At 40.6% G+C, this 20,226-nt stretch overlaps 1 protein-coding gene across 2 annotated transcripts in view; it reads left to right on the plus strand.

Annotated features, from left to right (window-relative positions):
- Positions 1–20,226, plus strand: part of LOC126377839 (endothelin-converting enzyme homolog) — a 73,408-nt gene that overhangs the window by 15,549 nt on the left and 37,633 nt on the right. The window contains exon 2 of one of the 2 annotated variants that reach the window (XM_050025806.1): positions 9,006–9,116. In XM_050025806.1, coding sequence (XP_049881763.1) covers positions 9,006–9,116 — 111 coding nt within the window. Of the gene's footprint in view, positions 1–9,005; positions 9,117–19,010; positions 19,934–20,226 lie in introns of those variants that run through there. The other variant, XM_050025805.1, reaches the window with a different exon arrangement.

The following is a 20,226-nucleotide window of genomic DNA, read 5'->3' on the forward strand; positions in this document are numbered from 1 at the left end:
CCGCAGGTCCGTGTGCTTACGAGTATTGGCGACAGTTCCGTGGTTCTCCTTTCAACTGCTGTAATCAGTGTCATGGATTCGTCGGGCCAGTTTCATTCCCTTCGAGCTTTAATCGACTGTGGTAGTCAGGCTCACTTCATCACCGAGCGCGCCGCTCATCGCTTGGGGCTTGACTGCGTTCCCTCGGCTCGAACCATCAGTGGCTTAGGCAAATCTTCGGCTTCCGTGTCTGGAGTGGTCAAGCTGAAAATCGGATTAAATGATAAGGTTGTGTTCAATCTCGATGCATTAACTATACCTAATATATGCGGATACGTACCTAACGTGCGATTGAACGCGACATCATGGCAGCATTTGCGCGACTTACCTCTCGCGGATCCTAACTGTTGTAGGCCCGGTCCGATCGACGTGCTCCTAGGTGCTGAAGTCTTCTCGTCTCTTCTACTTCCTGGAAAGGTTGGTGGAAGCTCTACTCAGCCCTCTGCGTTGAACACGGTCTTCGGCTGGATTCTCCTCGGCAATGCTAGCTGCGGGAAGGATACCGAAACTGAGATTAATTCGTTTCTTATTACGAATGAACAACTCTACAATGAGGTGAAGCGGCTATGGGAGTTAGACTCTATACCGCAATCTACACATCTCTCACCTGATGAGCAGAAGTGTGAAGACATCTTTTCGAACAAGCATTCACGTGACACATCCGGCAGGTATACCGTTGCTTTACCTTTCAAAGAGGGTAAAGAAAATCTCACCTTTCCAGGATCACGTGATATTGCACTCCGTCGTTTTCATGCGCTCGAACGTAAACTCAACAGTAATCCGGTTCTAAAAGAACAATACTCGGAATTCATGAATGACTATCTCCAAAGTGGTCACATGAATGTCGTATCGCCCGTAGACTTGACCAAAGGGAGGTATTATATACCTCATCATTGTGTCCTTCGCCCTGATAGTGCCACTACGAAGTTACGCGTCGTGTTTGATGCCTCCGCTAAAGACATGACAGGCAAATCGTTAAACGAAACTTTACTCATCGGTCCAAAATTGCAAACGAACATTTTGGAAATTCTTATCCGGTTTCGTATTCACCCTGTAGTCTTCACATCCGACGTGCGTCAAATGTATCGACAAATTTTGGTTCAGGAAGAGGACCGAGATTTTCAGCGCATCTTCTGGCGCTCCGACTCTACGCAACCAGTTCAAGAGTACCGCTTGAACACCGTCACTTACGGTGTTTCTTCAGCTCCCTTCCTGGCGTGTCGTGCTGTCAAGCAACTCTCTGAGGATGAAAGTGATCTCCATCTTGCACATTCCATCGTTCAATCCGACATGTACATCGACGACGTTGTTACCGGCTTTCCTGACTTTCAGCAGGCCTCACAAGCTAAATCTGAAATCATTGACCTCTTGGGCCGAGGCCAAATGGAACTGCGAAAGTGGGCAAGTAACTGCCCTGAGCTGCTCGCCGACTTACCTCCGGAGCATTGCCTCACTAACCAAGTGTCGATGGACGTTGAAAAGTCTCACACTTTAAAGGTTCTTGGTTTAATTTGGGATCCTCAAAGTGACACCTTTTCTTTCGAAGTTAAACCGCAAATACGAAGGTGTACCCGCCGCACAATCCTCAGTGAGTTGGCTCGTATTTTCGATCCATTGGGCTTTTTGTCTCCGATAACACTGTCATCTAAAATCTTAGTACAGAAGCTTTGGATACTCAACGTGTCATGGGATGATGAACCTCCGCCTGAAATCGTTCAACAGTGGGAACTCATGCTCGAGCAGTTGCCTACTGTCAAATCCCTGAGAATTCCACGCTGTCTTGCTTCACCGACGCCGGTGTCCTGTCAGCTTCATGGATTTGCAGACAGCTCTGAATCCGGATACGGTGCTGTAATATATTTGCGCTGCTGTGACCCTGACGGAAATATTCAGGTGTATCTCGTTGCTGCAAAGTCTCGCGTCGCTCCCACGAAAAAGGTCTCTCTGCCGCGTCTGGAGTTGTGTGCCGCAGTCCTTCTCGCCGATCTCCTGCAAATAATCAAAGAATTGTACTTACCATTGCTGCCGATCACCGATACTTACGCGTGGTCCGATTCTACTGTGGCTTTAGCTTGGATTCGATCTTCTTCCTGTAGATGGAAAACCTTCGTTGCCAACCGAGTCAGCCATATTCAGGAGTCCATACCCGGAGCAAACTGGCATCATGTACCTTCTAGCGACAATCCGGCAGATGTCGCCTCTCGTGGTCAAATGCCAACCGAGCTCGTTCACAACTCGTTATGGTGGGCGGGTCCTCCCTGGCTTGTTGATAGCTCAGATAGATGGCCTAGCGCTGGTCATGATGAGACCCAAAACAACAAAATCTTACAGGAAGAGAAAGGTCAGACTTTGCTCGTTAACGATGACATTCGTCATTTCATCGATCAGCTTCTTGAGAGATACTCTTCAATTCGGAAGGTTCAGCGTATTCTGTGCTATTTAATTCGATTCGTTCATTACTCGAGACGCAAAGATAGCGTTCAATCTTTGTCGTCATGTCCTTTAAGTAGAGTTGAGCTTCATCATGCGCTTCTAGTTATCGTTCGTCACGTTCAAGCTCAACATTTTGAAAAAGAAATTGCTCAGTTAAAAGAACAAAAACTTCTTTCTAAGCAGTTCAGGAAACTCAGCCCTTTCTTGGATGATCATGGTGTTCTCAGGGTGGGCGGTCGGCTTTCACGTTCCGGCTTGGAGTTCGAGCACAAGCATCCCGCTTTGCTGCCTCGGTCCTCACGTTTTACCTACATGATCATTGAAGAGATCCATGCCGAGAATGGTCATCCCGGAGTGAACACTTTGTTGTATTTGCTGACTCAGCAATTTTGGCTTCTTTCACCCAAACGTGCCATACGGCATTGTTTATCTAAGTGCTTGAAATGCTATCGTATGAAGCCCACTCCTCTTGAACCGTATATGAGTGACTTACCTTTTGTACGTGTTAATCAAGCGAAACCATTCTCAATAATCGGTACTGACTACGGCGGTCCATTCCGCATAAAACTAGGAAATCATCGTGGTGCAAAAATCGGAAAGGCTTACCTTTGTCTATTCGTGTGCTTCAGCACAAAAGCAGTACACCTCGAAGTCGTTTCCGACCTCTCGACAGACGCATTTATTGCCGCACTGCGCAGATTCGTAGGCCGTCGTGGTAGAGTCAGCATTATTCACTCGGACTGTGGTACGAATTACGTAGGCGCGAGTAACCACCTAAATTCATTGATGAACTCAGCCGCTCGAAGTGAGGGCATCGAATTCCGTTTTAATCCGCCATCGAGTCCTCACTTCGGGGGAGTGTGGGAAATCCAGATCAAGGCTGTGAAAACTCACCTTTACCGTATCGTCGGTACACAAACCCTTAATTTCGAGGAATTAACAACATTATTTGTCCAAATCGAAGCTATGCTTAACTCGAGGCCATTATACCCGATTAGTTCAGATCCCAACGATCTTACCGTTCTAACACCCGGTCATTTTCTTACGTTAGAACCAATGACGACCGTTCCGGATGAGGATTATTCGAATCTTAACCTAAATCGTCTCGGGCGATGGCAATTAATACAGCGTTTTCAACGTGACTTCTGGGTCCGTTGGAGGAATGAATACCTCAATTCTTTAATGCAACGCGCAAAATGGACATCATCGGAAAAACCATTATCCGTAGGCTCCGTGGTAATACTTAAGACAGACTCGACTACGCCTTTGCACTGGCCGTTAGCACGCGTTCATGAGCTACATTCAAGCCCTGATGGGGTCGTGCGCATTGCTACTGTTAGATTAGCAAACGGTGTTTTCCTGACAAGGCCTTTAACTAAGCTTTGTCCGTTACCTACGCGATCCGATTAATTCCCCATACGTTTACAAAACAAGTTCATTAGTAAGTAAGTTTCTTTAAATTCGCTTCGACAAATTAGCACAGACTGTTCGTATTATTTTGTAAATAAATTCGAAAATACTAGCCGTATTTTGGTGGGCGGTGATGTATCGTATTCATAATTTCATTTTATATTTTTCCGCGAAATTGAATGTCGAGATTCGTTTCTAAACGTGTAGCGCCATCTAGCGCACTATGAGTCCTACTAATGACAACCGGGAGCCACCCCCCCGCGCCCCGAGAGTGAAGAAAAAACCATGGACACGCGTGTGCGCGCTCTCTTATAAATAAATTATTTTGTCCTAATTTAATCCGTAAATCCGCTTGTAAGCTAATAAACTAGCATATTCTACGTGTTATATGAACAATTGGTGATAAAAGTTGATCCTGCATTGGAGTTCACCAATTCGAAGCCTCAGCTCGATACGTGCGCCGGCCGGCTGAAGAGGAATTCCATCACCCCGGAGCGGTTTGCTGTGGCAGCCCAGGTAGGACTCATATTCTATATACGCCAGGAACCGAATCTCGACCTCTCGAACCTTTAGATTCCGAAACCAGGCGTGTTCATTAAGAAACGCTTGGTCCCCAGACGTTGGCGAGACCATCACGCGTTTTAAATTTCTCGTCCCGCCACAATTATTTTTATATATGCTTCTGCCATTACATTATATTTTTGAATAATTATGTACCCGAGTAATGAGAAAATCGGTAATGATCACGTTAAGTCTGGACAGCACCATCTTTTTTTAGGAACGTAGCTTAGAAAGTCCTTCATTCCAATGAAGAGATTTTGTGAAATGTTGTCATTCCAAAGAGATTCCACGCCGAGCCTCGAATACAGAAGGATCGTCCTATATCGCATTACAAGTAGAGTGTAAAGTGCTCAATAGTTCGGACAAGGGGGATGAATATCGATGGAGATTCAACGGTCAAGAAAATAGGGCAAGTAGTCAAGCACCCTCATATTTTTGCTGGCATCTCGAAAAGAATATTGGATGCCGTTGAACGATCGTCGACTTTGTCTTGGTACTGCTAGATAGAAAAGAATCGATCTGCCTAATCCCGACTGATAGGTACATCACTATGCTAATGAACGTCTCAACACTGACTTCTGTACATTGACAGATCCACTAAAAAAACAAAACGAAAGACTAAATATTATCTGATATTGAAATATAAACACTAATTATATTGAACTAGGTGTCTTCTTTTTTCTATCGTGAGGGTTGTGAGGTGGATTACCAGCCTTATCAACCCTAGTGCCAGGCTTATTATTGAGCTGCCAAAGGCCCCTGACATGGCTCATGTAACGAGTACGTACTTATATCAGTAAGTAGTAACCGGGACCAACGGCTTAACCTGCCTTCTGAAGGACACATCATCTTACTTTCAGACAATCAGATGAAAAGCCAGTAATGTTCTAACCAAATTATTAGGGATCACAAAGTAATTTTTGTAGTATGTCCCCACCGGGATTCTCAACGCTCAACCACTGGACCACGGATGTCGTTGACCAGTAGGTGTTCTGTCTAATAGTACAGATTTCAGTTTGAATTTTAACATGGATTTGTATGAGGATTTTGATGATACTCAATAAGGTGATGATGGCTGCAGGCTTAGCGCAATATGAAAGCGCAACGCGATCTTGAAAAAACAGAATAACTCTAGGAAGATGATAAACATAGCAGGCGAGAGGGTGTATATACTATAAACCTCTTCGGAGATAGAGGCTCGAAGATGTGTTAAGTCTTTACCAATAATTAAATTCACGTACTTACTTACACGAACGTCACATGAAAATCGATAGGTTTTAGCTTTGTAAGTTTGCAACACGCAGAACTTTAAGTCGATTAAGTGAAGCGGAGTCATAAGGTGATTAATTTATGTTCAAGATAATTATAATTATCTTGTGGCAACTTCAGAATTAACCGACTAAATTGAGCGAGCGTGAACTCAACGACAGACGAAAGTTTGGGCAGAATATTATATTCAGTTTATCCGAAATTGGCTACCTACTTGACAGTTTTCGGATAAGTATTTTAAACATTACAATTGCTTATTTTATACCTTTTAAGGTATTTCATTTTCACCAAAAAGCTTTATATAATAGAAAAAACAGTTTTTTTTCAATTAGTTTAAATTTCGCGGGAAAACGGTTGGTCACGTGACTATTGTGGTTGCTTTTTTCTAATTGTTTTAGTGGAAATAAGATGTGATATTAAAATTATATACACACACATATATACATATAAATTAACTAACCATACTTGTAACTAATAAAATATATTTTTATCTATCTATTCCATCTCCGACGCAACTACGCTCGGCACTTCCAGTTCGCACTAGATCCGTGTGCTTTGCTCGTTGAATGAGTAGTGCCTATAACGCTTCGCACAATAACACCTCATGCAAATTATTCGTCAACTACCTACCTCGTTTTATTTTTTATAGTAGAAAATAGAAATATTGTAATTCGTACGCTTGTCTCAAACATATATTACTTATATTAAAATATTTTTAAGTTTCTCATGTAAGTGAATTGTAAAATTCTTATGAGAATAAATTTTCTTAAACCTGATATTGTTGTCTTTCTTTTTGTGTGTGGCGTCCTTTCATAATAAACTATTTCTATTCTATTCTACTATTTGTTTATTTTGTGAAAGGCTTTTTGGCGGGAAACGGGAACGGGACAGTTGCTTTCTTCATTGAATAATCTAAATAATTAATATGAAGTGGTGTTTTGTGGTTAATGATCGCATTAAGTTAGTCGGAAGACATTCGCGAGTGTTATTATATCGGAGTATTCAATAAACAAAGTGTATCTGCCTATTTTCGCTTTGTGCCAGGAAACCGCTTCATAACTCGATAGTTTATGCGGACTTTTGAGTTAATTCGTTTGGGGTTCGGAGTAGGAGTCTACTCCGAGGGTGGGGGCTTAGGTTTCATCATCATCACCTTTCATCATTTCATTAATCATCAAGAAAAAAATACGTAAGACATGGCTGTATGGCCATAGATCCCTTTGCCTTACCCTTCGGGGAAAACTAAAACAAAAAAAATATTTTGTGAAATGTGACGTCACAGGAAGTTCAGTCATGGCCGCCCGTGTTTCGGGTTTTGTAATAGGTACACAGATAAAAAAACGCATTCTTAATTTGTAAAAATAAAATATTTAAAAATGATCTTAATAAAAAAAACTAAATGATAAACTACCATATCCAACATATTTCATATTTTATTGTTACAACTGTCAACTACTCTATTGAAGTTTAAAATTGGTTATTGACTGTTTATCGTCGTGGAGCTCCTTGGGGGAGGCCTATGTCCAGCAGTGGGCGTCGTACGGCTGATGACTGTTTAAGGGTGGTATTAATAAACGAATCTCAGCTGAGTCTGCCCTCAAGATCATGCTCAAGTCTCTATTTTTATATGAGAACTGTCACATTGACATGATCTTGAGGGCAGTCTCGAAACTGAGATTAGTTTATTAATACCACCCTTAGAGTACCTATACTACTTACCTTCTTTAGTCTTAAATGTCTATGAGCCGTGATTATCCCAAGCGTACAAAAAATAGTCCGTTTTTTTTTAATCTATATTAATATTCTCTTCTCTAATAAGCGGCGCAGCGGTAAAAGCGCTCGGTCTGCGATTGTTGAAGTTAAGCAACTTTCGCATAGGCCGATCTTAGCATGGGTGACCATAAAAAAAAAGATTTCATCTCGAGCTCCTCCGTGCTTCGGAAGGCACGTTAAGCCGTTGGTCCCGGCTGCATTAGCAGTCGTTAATGACCACCAATCCGCGCTGGGCCCGCGTGGTGGTTTAAGGCCCGATCTCCCTATCCATCCATAGGGAAGGCCCGTGCCCCAGCAGTGGGGACGTTAATGGGCTGGTGATGATGATGATGAATATTCTCTTCTCATTCTTGATGTAGTACCTAGTACTAGCGACTATTAAAATATGTATAACGACCCCGCGTTATTTGTTAGAGTTCGCAATAATGGGATGCTTCCGTTCATTACCGACTCATGCGCCTACATACTTTATCGACTTCACTATTATAGTGTATACTTTATAGCGTATGTGTAACGTCTATTATGGCCTGTTAGAAAACGTGGTTGATGAAGTCATTGACATCTTAGTGATTTAGTGAACGTAAGTTCAAACAAATTGTTGTGTTACTTTATTTGTACCTACTCTTGGTAAGTTAGTGCTATGCGCTTTTTTGTCGCGCTGCTAGGCAAATTTATCACTCCTCTCTTATCTTCTGTCATGTGCAGACTGCCGTCTCCCAAAAGGCGTCCAGAGGCTTAATTGTGTAACTTTATTTTATCCGAACCTGTCAAATCCTCAGGTTAGATAAGCAGAACCTGTGAAACACGAGATAACGCTAAGGAGATGATGATGTTAAACTCTTTGGATTTCGACTCCTTGTATAGAACAACTCCATATTTCTATCAAGAATGAAACTAGAGTTTAAATTATCTTTGACCCTAAAGATCACTACATAGTATAAAACAAACTCGCTTTTTCTGTCCCTATATCCCTATGTACGCTTAAATCTTTAAAACTACGCAACGGATTGTGAAGCGGTTTTTTTTAATAGATAGAGTGATTCAAGAGGAAGGTTTATATTATGTATAATAACATTCATTAAATAGTTGAGAAATACTGTTATTTTTGAGGTTTTTAATGTGATGTCGTAAATAATTTCATTTTTTTCACCCGAGCGAAGCCTGGGCGGGTCGCTAGTAAATTGTAAAATGCTAATCTAGATACAGAAGCCAGTCTAAGATGATCAAAAATCAATCTCATTTTACTTTTTGACTGATTTATCTACGGATTTTCTTAACAAAGGGTACCTACGATGTTTGATGCGTGCATGTATTTCTATACAAATTCCATAAAAATGTATTGTTTTGACGTTTCGTAAAAGGTATCGCGTTTGCCTATTACACTTCAGTTCATTTCTCCATCTTTAGTCTTCTTATTTGTTTTTACTTATTCTAGATTTTCGTCAGTTGGCATTAACTAGGCTGGCTGGAAATGAGTCTTGTCTCGTTATTAAAAGACTAATAGTGATGTTTCCCGGCAGATGGCGCGCTACAAGAAGACCGGGTTTATGGACGACGACGCCGGTAGCGTCAGCTCCATACAACTCAACGAGGGCGTGCGATCCGGAGGTACCCACATACGGTACCATATGGTGAGTACCTAAGTACCACTTGCATGTTCTCAAGGAGTCCAGTTATGTTAAGGAGTAAGGGTAAGAACTGAGCAGCGGTGGACTGGCGGAGTCGCCGTGGCATTTGCCAGTCTGGCCCCACTGCGCGCGCCCGCCACAGACCAAGCTTGCGGGGCTTACAGCAACCGTAGAATAGGGACCCCGCGCAGGCTAGCTCCCAGCCCTTCCAACTTAAATATATAAGTAGATCGTTATCAAACTTAAACTTCAACAAGTTTCATCATCTCCCTAGCATTATGCCGTGTTTCACAGGGTTCGCTTACTTGCCTCTTACTTTGAGGTCGCAAGTTCCTATCCAGCACAGGCCTAAACCAACAATTGTCGAATTTGTTTTTGAATTCATGTTTGGATCGTAAATGATTAGGTATCACGTGCTCAGCGGTGAAGGAAAACATTGTGAGGTAACCCACGTTCCCGAGAAATGCATTTTCGGAGGTTTGTGACCTAACCTGTAACATCATCATCATCAGCCCATTAACGTCCCCACTGCTGGGGCACGGGACTTCCCTATGGATGGATAGGGAGACCGGACCTTAAACCACCACGCGGGCCCAGTGCGGATTGATGGTTATTAACGACTGCTAATGCAGCCGGGACCAACGGCTTAATGCGCCTTCCGAAGCACGGAGGAGCTCGAAATGAAAACTTTTTTTTTGCGGTCACCCATCCTGTCCGGCCTTTGCGAAAGTTACTTAACTTCAACAATCGCAGACCGAGCGCGTTTACCGCTGCGCCACCGAGCTTCTCATATGTAACATATTGGGTTGCTTTTCCTTTCGCGGGTTGGAAGGTTAGACAGGCAGTCGCTTCTGTAAAAAACCGGACCTGTCAAATCTTCAGGTTAGGTAAGCGACTCTGAAAAACTGGATGTGTTTCTGTCCTCACGTTATGAGGGTGTCGGTCAATAGCCCTACGACGTCTATCTACGTAGATAGCTTTCGCTGCGTATATTGCTCGAAGCCATCGATATAATTCGCGCCGAGAGGATGTCGTGCCCTGCTGGTGATTGATTCAATTTTAAAGTAAGTCAAGTATGTCTATTATCGTATATCCCTTAAAACGATGCGTGATTAAATTGACAGCGGGACACGAGGTATAACACATCGCCTAGATACATGTATTTCGTCTCTTTCGCACTAACCATACACAGCTTAGTACGAAACAGACGAGAGATCTCACCTACCTATCGTTCTATACAATTTCTCAAGTAGAATAAAATAATGCCAGGTTAACCTTGCCAATGCTATTGTCGTTGATAGAATGTGCAGTAAATAACGTTCAGTTTCCAATGACATTTCCATTTATCATAATAATAAAGTTTCATAGACAAAGGAAGAGTTGTCGCATTGAAATAATATTCTATCTAGTTGGACAATGGTTGCGCCTGCAGGACGTTGATAGGCAATATACCGCTTGGTTATAAGCTAATTTAATGTGTCAGGCGCTGCGGGCAATTCAGATTGATTAGACGTATTAGATAAGATAATGGTCAGTCATATAATGATCCATGTACGGTCAAGGTTGGAATTAAAAACTTGATCTTTTGTAAGAAGAAACAAAGAAACGTTTATTATGAAGGGACGCTACAGAACAGATAAAAATCAAAACACGGAATAACACATAACTTTGTTTTAGATTTACGCGGTTATTATCATAATTAAAACACATAATAACGGGTTCTTACCGCGTTTAAATCAGGGATATGATTGATGTCATACCGTGATCATGGCACTTGCAACAGTGTCGAAATATCGGGAGTCTCATGATTTAAACGCGGTAAGAACCCCTTATTATGTTTTAATTATAACACATAACTTACAATCATCACACGTAATAAAAACAACTTACACAAGAGAGTACAAATCTATAAACAGTACATTAAAGCAAATTGTAATTTTGTGTATGGACTGGTCAACAATGTGGAGTCCTTTATAAAAGGGCCTCGCTCAGCTGGTATTCTGTACTGCTTTTTCGTTTACTTACACTGGACATATTTTTTGCGTAAGTATTTGGATATAGTATTAGGGTGCAGCCTCTATGGATGTGAAACTTAGACACTGACACAGAAAGACAGAGAGAGGCTCGAAGCTTTAAAATGTGGTGTTGGAGGAGGATGGGAAGTATAAGTTGAATGGAAAGGGTTACTAATGAAGAAGTTATAGTAAGAGTAAGAGAAAGGAGACAAATATTGAGTTATCGAGGACAGAAGAGGCAAGATGATTGGACACTTAAAAAGACAAGACGAATTAATTAAAAACATCATAGAAGCGAAGTTAGAAGGAAAGAGAGGAAGGGGAAGACCAAGAAGAGCTTACATGGAACAAATTAAAGAGAAGGATGGAGAATGCTACACAGACAACGTGGTTCTTAAATAAATGATGATGATAAGGATATATACCGACTTCTCTCTAACTATGTTTAAGTTACATTATAATAGAGGGTGGGCTTATTGCCATTATCTGGGGACAAATGCTGGAAACCAATTATCTACGATTTTCTTCTTTTATCGTGTGGGTTGTGAGGTGGAAACCAACCCCATCAACCTTGGTGTAAGGGTTACTATTGAACCGCCAACGGTCCCTGACACGGGTCATATAACGACTACTATCTTGTATCAGTAAGTAGTAACCGGGACCAACGACTTAACGCGCCTTCCGAAGCACGGATCATCACAGGTGATCAGGCTGTAATGTCGGAACCAAACTAGAGATCACAAACGTGATATGTCCCCACCAGGATTTGAACCCGGTATCTATGATTGAAACATGAATTCAAATTCATAAAGTCGAATTCAGTGGTTTAGTGGTTTAGAGTGATGGGCTAGCTCGGATTATATTATATGAACTCTTACAAAGTGTTAACTTTGTGGAAATCGTCGGATATTAAACGTGGTTCCTTATTCGGAGACTATCCGAGCGATCCTTCAACAAAATGAGATTCTTGTGCCAAAAGTTTTCAGCACAACTTGGCGATAATTCATGAGAATTTGCATACACCGATATTGGCTAAAGGAATTTTATAACGTACACTCGGACTTTATTTTTTCTGGCTCACGACTACATCCCAATTGGGGTAGTCAAAGATACATCCATCGTAAGATGAAGTAAGTATCCACACCTCACTGCTAAGCTTTCTGTTAGACCAACGTGATAGGAGAGCCGTGTCGCCATTTAGTATAATGATTTTTGACGGTTGACTGTCATTTTGACGGTTAAGTATTTCTTTATTTTTCTTTTTTCTGTTCCTTTTTCGGTTTTCGGAAGGGGCAAGTCACAGGGACTGTAACCTGGAACCTGACAGAGGGCGGCAGTAACTGTCAGTACTATTCAGAGGCGGAGGACAGGAGTCCTAGTACGGCTTTGTAATAGACTACTCTGGGCGCCATCCCACTTGCGTCAGACAGAGTACTGCGGGGCGGAAGGCAAGAGGGAAACCACTGCCCTATTTTTCCTTAAAATAGTAGCATGGAAAATGATGCACAACAAGAGCATGGCTCTTAAATTGATGATGATGAAGGTGTACTGGAATCAGCACCAATTTTTGTCTCTCTCATCTTCTACCGACGCGAAGTCATACAAAGACGTACAGTTCAAACAAACGAAACCTTATATAACCTAGCCAAACCAAATAGGTTAACAATACAATTATTTACGTATATAATATACAATTCCTACGTACTATGTTTACTGAAGTCATTCTCTGACAGACAGCCGGATTCGCACACATTCTATTAGCGTGGTATCTATTGTTGATTTTATAATTTAGTGCCCATGCAAAAACGTTTTTGTTCTTCGGTATTTTTCCATTCTGAATTTCAGGGTTTTGTCACTTCCGAATTGTTTTATCCTTATTTTTATGACCCTTGTCAACGGCCTCCGTGGTCCAGTGGTTGAGCGTTGTGCTCACGATCCGTAGGCCCCGGATTAGAATCCAGGTGGGGACAAATCACAAAAATCCCTTTGTGATCCCTACTTTGGTTAGAATATTACAGTTATCCGTTATCCGTGCTTCATAAGGCACATTAAGCCGTTGGTCCCGGTTACTGATGTAAGTAAGTAGTCGTTACATGAGCCACGGGCGGCTTACTAATAAACCTGACACCAGGCTTGATAGGATTGGTAATCCACCTCACAACCCACACCATAGAAGAAGCTACTGGCTTAAAGGAAAATACTGTTTCTGAAGTTAGAAATGTCTATGAAAATATGAATATGAAAATACACGCACGCCGAGTGTAGATCGTAATAAACCTTTTCTAAGGACATCCTCCATTTGGTCAATGTACGTCCATGACACCGATGATAATACATAATAATAATACCCATAATCTGCAATAGTCCTACACGAACCGGGGATTGTCTTTGGTGTCACACAACATTTAGATTAAATTGTCTTAAGGGGCCTCTACGTGTTGGCTTCGGCCCCACGCACGCCTTCCAAAAGTCCGGGACTCCATAGGACCGAGATATGGAAACGACATACATAATAATACCGAAGAATCCATGATGTGATGAACGATGAACCCGAAATAAATGGATAAGTGTATGTGTGTTTGTTTGTCCGTCTTTCACGGCACAACGGAGCGACGAATTGACGTGATTTTTTAAGTGGAGATAGTTGAAGGGATGGAGAGTGACATAGGCCACTTTTTGTCTCTACAATCCCCCACTTCCCTAAATGGGGGGTGGAAGTTCGTATCATGCATTATGCGGACTACTTGTGACTAAGAAAAAATCAAGCTACTCGCCATCAAACTTCATAAGTTTGGCGGGGATGATCTGTAAATCTACCGTTTAAGTTTTTCATTTAAATAAATTAAAAAAAAAAGCGTATGTTTTCGTGGAAAATTGCCCGCAACCCCTTCGAAGAAGGGATGAAACGAAAAAAAAGAAGAAGAGAAGAAAGAAGAAGAGGAAGGAAAAAAAAGAAAAGAAGGAGAGGATGAAGGAGGGTTGAATATATGGGACTTTTCGCATTTTTCAAGTTGGGAAGCTAAAAATTGGTACATTAGGAAAGGGTAACCATGTTACCCCGAATTTAACGCGAGCGAAGCCGCGGTCGAATACTAGTATTTTTTATTTTATTTTATTTTTTTATTTAAGGAAAACCAACAGTTATAAAATACAGAAAGTAGTTTTATAATTATTAATTCTGTTATCGCATATTTATGTATATTACGTTGATAATGTATGATTTGTATGGAAACTGTGGTAAGCAAACCCACGTCACGTTTACGTCAAGTAACGTGATACAAGTTTGGTTCAAGTCACAAAAAACGTGACGATAAGAATATATTTCGGTTTCCGTATCACTAGGCCGGTGTGTAACAGGTTTTTTAACAGTGATGACACGTTCTCAGGAATTTTCCCAAATTGGGAATGTTCCTGTTGTAAAAAGTGTAATAGTAAGGACACTCTTCTTTTCTTTTCTTTCTTCTTTTTTATATAACCCGCGCCAGGAAAATCCTGTTCAATACAGGTTAGGTCACATACCTCCGAAACTTTCCTTCGCCGCTGAGCACGTGATAATCATGAATTCGAAAACAAATTCGACAATCATTGGTTTAAGTCTGTGTTGCATTCGAACCTGCGACCTCAAAGTGAGAGGCAAGCGTTCTACCAACTGGGCTACCACGGTTAATTATGTACAAATAAAAAAAAAATAGACACTGGCTATTTTTTTTGGTGAAATTGTTCTATTTTGTACTCTGATCTTCTCTGCCGTAAAAAAACTCTTTTTACATAACTATTGCGCTTTTTACCATCTCGGGAATATTCCTGGAAACGGCACTGGTTTTGGATTTGACAATGTTTAAGGTAAAATGTGTGGTTATATGCTTGTTTTTAACGAGCTGTAGGTAGATATGTGGCTTTTTTGCCGGTATTGCTAGCCGTTTTTAGGGTTCCATACCTCAAAAGGAAAAACTCAACGTTTAATATGATCTCTTTGTTGACTGTACGTCTGTCTGTCAATCAAGACAGATTTATTTGGAAACGCGTCTGTCAATCAGGACCGTTTTTTCGGGAACTCGTGGAGGTATCAAGTTGAAATTAACATCTTGCAATTATATCTGCGGTCCCTTGAAGCTGTAAATCGAGCTTCTAAATCATCACAATCCAAAGTAACGGCTATTTTTTGCATTTTGCTATTAGTAAACTAATCGCGACCTATTTCGATGTATGGAGACAATAGTTTTTCGATTTTTGTAGATTTTATGATTTTTTTTTATTCAATTACAGTTATTATAAAACACAATGTTAACATGTCAAAATTACAAAATACATGTCGACCTTTACAGGTAGGTCTAGACAAAAAGACCGCTCCGAATCGCACCCGATAGCACACCCTGGACACTTCATACAAACAACCTCGTTTTACACAGACACCACACATTGACATTATCGTACACGCGCGTCTGTGTGTGTGACGTCTGACACCATACGATTGAAGTCTAAACTATGGGGGGTGAGGTAAACCTAGCTCAGACGCTGGTGGGGAGCGGGGAGTTGCCGTTCTATACACAGTATTATTCCTTATTCTATGCCGGTGGTCATTGCGCTGGTGGCGTTTCTGCGCTGGTTTGCCAGCGAAATGTGCTGCGCTAGGTCACTTCCATTCTGCCGCCTCCTGTCCAATTGCCTAATAAAGTTTATGGCTTCTGAAACCATAACCCGATCACTTCCACAACAAACGGGACAAAAATGTAAGCATGTATTATTGTGAATTTTTGTCGCAAATGACAATATACTTGGTCGGACAAAAGTTTTTCAAAGCCAAGTCCTAATCAAGACGATTTCAAGCACATTCTTTTTGAAAAGCAAATCCGAATGAATGAAATCCGTGCTTCGGAAGGCACGTTAAGCCATTGTTCCCGGTTACTAATAATAATAATAATAACACTTTATTGCACAAAAAATTACAAAACATTAACAGGATAAACTTATTCTTAAACTTATTACTACTTACTGATGTAAGTACGTAGTCGTTACTTGAGCCATATCAGGGGCCTTTGTCGGCTCAATAGTAACCCTGGTGTCAGAGTTACAGAAGCATGACTCATAGTTTACTATGATAATTTAATCGTAGCATTTTAACAAGTGGTAGTGTTCTATTTCATATAATAATACTGTATCTCCGATGGGCTAGGCAGATGTGTATAGTGTATACTTACACCCACTGTTACACAGGGGTTGATGAGGCTGGTAATCCACCTCACAACCCACACGATAGAAGAAGAATGAATAAGAAAGTAGTTAATTGAATAAACAAAACTATTAAATGTTGAAATCTTATTATCAGCCAATCTCTTCTTAATTGCACCGTGTAATTAAACTCATTTGAATACAATGGCCGCCTCTTTGCCCTGGGATATAGTATTTCTGTACTCGCAAAGAAATGGATTTTACCATGTTACTTACATAAGCTCACGCCCGTGTTCCTTGAAAGGATAGACAGAGCCACAATTAATTAGAAACCTATATGCCCTCACTTTTTTTAATAATATAGGCTCGCGTTTGACCACAATCTCACCTCTCAACTAATGTGGATCACGTTTACCTAGCAAATACCTATTTACTCTAGCCTTGAAGACTCCCAGTTTGTAACGAGTTGGAAAAACAAACGAGGGCAGACAGTTCCAGTCCTTTGCTGTTCGCATCAAAAAGGAAGAGGCAAAACGTTTAGTGCGGATTAGTGGTATATCTGTCGTGGCCAGATCATAGATTTGATCATTTCATGATGTGCTCGATCATTTCATGAAATGGTCATATTTCATGAAATAGAATATCATTCGTTGGCCACATAATGTTGTAGTTTGGCCAGATCAATGAACACAAAACGTTAAACGATATGAGCAACTAAATGCATGATTACTTCATGATATGGCCAAACGTTGGCAATCATATCGTGAAATTAGTAACATTATCCACCGATAGTGGCGCAGGTGTCGATTATATTTAAAACTTGATTGATATTATAATCGATAAATCAATGTTATTGTTCAATTTTCCATATCGAATAGGTACATAATTTTTAACCTAAGAAATTAATCGACTATTCGCATTTTTATTACACCATTATTTATTCGTAGATTACACCACATAGCATGGACACCGCCTACATTAACGATATGGCCAAACGTTGATTGATATATCATTAAACGTTGACGTTTCAACGATATGGTCACTTCATGAAATATGACCATTTCATGAAATGGTCGACCACATCATGAAATGATCAATTTTACGATCTGGCCACGACATATCCACAACATAAGGATGAAATGCTTGCCGACGTCTAGTTGTCCGTAGATGGAAAGCTACATAGTCCTTAGATGAAAGATAACTGGCTAAGAGTGGGTCTTCTTCTTCACTTCTGCTCATCGTGTGGGTTGTCAGGTGGAATACCAGCCTCATCAACCCTGGTGTAAGAGTGGGTGTAAGACACTATACACATCTGCCTACCCCATCGGAGATACAGTATTATTATATGAAATAGAACACTTTACCACTTGTTAAAATGCTACGATTAAATTATCATAGTAAACTATGAGTCATGCTTCTGTTATTCCGTTGACAGATGTGTTATTGATAGTCAATAATTAGCTAATAATAGACTCACTCCTACCTCCCCCTTTTCTGTTTTTAAGACTTCTATATACGCAGTAGGGCTGGCCGTTGAAGGCCTAGAAAAACGCACATTGACCAAATTGGAGATGTCCTTAGAAAAGGTTCAGTACGGTCTACTCTGAACCGGCGTGCGTGTATGAAACGATTGATGAATGTAGAGGAAGCTGTGTCAGGCTGGCAAATGGAATTCCATAGTCTCTATAATTAGAGACTGGAATTGCAAAATAGGCGTAAGTTAATGTATGTATGTAATACTTCTATATTCCTTCAAAATTACAGCTAGTCCCTATGAACTAGGTGGCCGATAACCTCACGACAGCAAACGATCATGTGGTTCAAAAATTGTTTTTTTTTTCTGTAGCCTATTTAATGTCCCACTGCTAGGCAAAGGCCTCCCCCTTCTCTTTTCAACCCTCCCTGTCTTGGGCATCGATCAAAAAAAAATACAGAATAAAAAAAATCCTACATCAAAAAAATATGTGTAATAAGTACGTGTCTGTGTTACGTCTTTTGATTGTAAGTTACGTGTTATTCCGCGTTTTGTTTTTTACTCAGGTTTTTATATCTGTTACTGTGGCGTTCCTTTATAATAAACGTTTCTTTCTTTCTTAATAAAAAAATAAAAACGAATATTTTGTTGAAAAATTCTTACGAATTTAAATTCAGAAGTCACAATAAATCTAAATTCTGAAGATGTGACGTCACCACGGTGTAGCTGTAGCAACAACGCGAGTAATTAGAAGGCGCTTAAGCTCACGACTATGTTCCTAATTGGGCTGGTCAGAGGACTGTCGCAAGATGAACTAAGAAACTAAAAGGTTAGAGGCCACTCTTTACAGAGCCATCTATATTTTTTCTGGAGAACGTAGCCTGGAAAGTTCCTCAATGCATGCTGTGTTTACTTATAGTCACTCACTACATTTACCATTTAAATTTGGAAATGTAACATATTATAATGTTTTAGTGTGACTGTTGAAAAATGTGTGATTTAATACCTATGCATAGATTAGTGTATTGAGTGCGGCTACTAGGTTGCAGGAATGGTACTAAATTCCTATGAGAATTTATGGTTAGTTTCTGTGACTTCTGAGCAGCGCGTGCGCTAGACTAGAAAATCACATACAGATGGTGAAAACGACCATGAAAAGCGTGTTATTCTCCGTCACAACATACCGACGATGTACTCTGCGCAAGAGTTCGTAAGATCTACGAAACAGTTCCGCGGCGCGCGCGGCGGAGGCCACACGTATCGATAAACGCAAATGATACAAATACACTATAAATATTTACATATATTTAATCTCATAGGCATATCTTTAATACATGTGCGTCTGTGCGCGATAAATAGTTTCTATAATAAAACCAACGGCCTTGTTTCTCTTAAATCGAAGATGGTTAAAAATAGTACACTTATTTTTGGCGCGAAATAGTTTTAAGAAGAAATGAAAATGTAAATTGGAAACAGTGAAGTGGTTCAAAAAGGAGAAAATACTCTAAAAGGAACTGAAGCTGAGAGAAAATCTTGGAAGTAATAAGATTTTACAGTGATGTTTTGAAGCTATTGAAAGATGAACAGGAATCGTGGCAGTCGTCCAAAATAAGCAGATTCAGATTTGGATTGAATACTAAAGGAAATGTTTTGACTAACAAGCAATTTGGGAGAAAAGTAACTATATACTCATCTGTTATTCATTACTAAAATTAAAACAGACAGTTGTTTTGACAGAATCTACTGATTAAAAACAGTGACGCTGTAATACAAAAAAACACCTACTTAAACATATATTAAAGTACTCAAACAGTCATAACATTGAAATCATAGCTGAGCAACAAAATCGGCCCTAAAACACGACCTTGAGACACATTGCCATGGCTTCTATTGAGGCGCCGACTTCTTCCGAAACGCCTGACGACACCCCAACTCCTTCCCCGGGCCCTGAAGCCGTAACAAAGTTCAACTTTCTAAAGAAGATCCATAATGCTAGAAACAATCCATTTGTGAAACCTAGACCGTCGCTAACCAGAGAGAGTTCCAGTGCGGAACTGTTTTCAAGAGAGAATTCGAGTCCGGATTTCTTTCAAAGTTCCCGTCTGAATCTTTTCGAGACTGCAGCGCCAAAGCCTGAAGTTTCGGCTCAAGGATATGTTAAGGTATGGAATATAATCTATGTAGATCAACCGAGGCTTTTGCAGCGTCAAAAGTTACAGAATTCCGATAATTTAACTTCAAAATTAATGAATGTTACAAATTACTAGTTATTCCATACGCTTCGAATCAACTGTACTATACTGTAGACGATTTTTTAAATGATAAGTTTTAATTTTAATACACACTTCCTCTCTTCCCTTCAACGTTGCTGTGCCCTACAGGGTCCATGTTATAATAGTTCCTATGCCTATGCCCCATTGTACCACATGGAATGCAATAAATAATTGAGAATTCA

This window comes from Pectinophora gossypiella, chromosome 24, assembly GCF_024362695.1.
Source record: "Pectinophora gossypiella chromosome 24, ilPecGoss1.1, whole genome shotgun sequence".
Classification (NCBI taxonomy): Eukaryota; Metazoa; Arthropoda; class Insecta; order Lepidoptera; family Gelechiidae; genus Pectinophora; species Pectinophora gossypiella.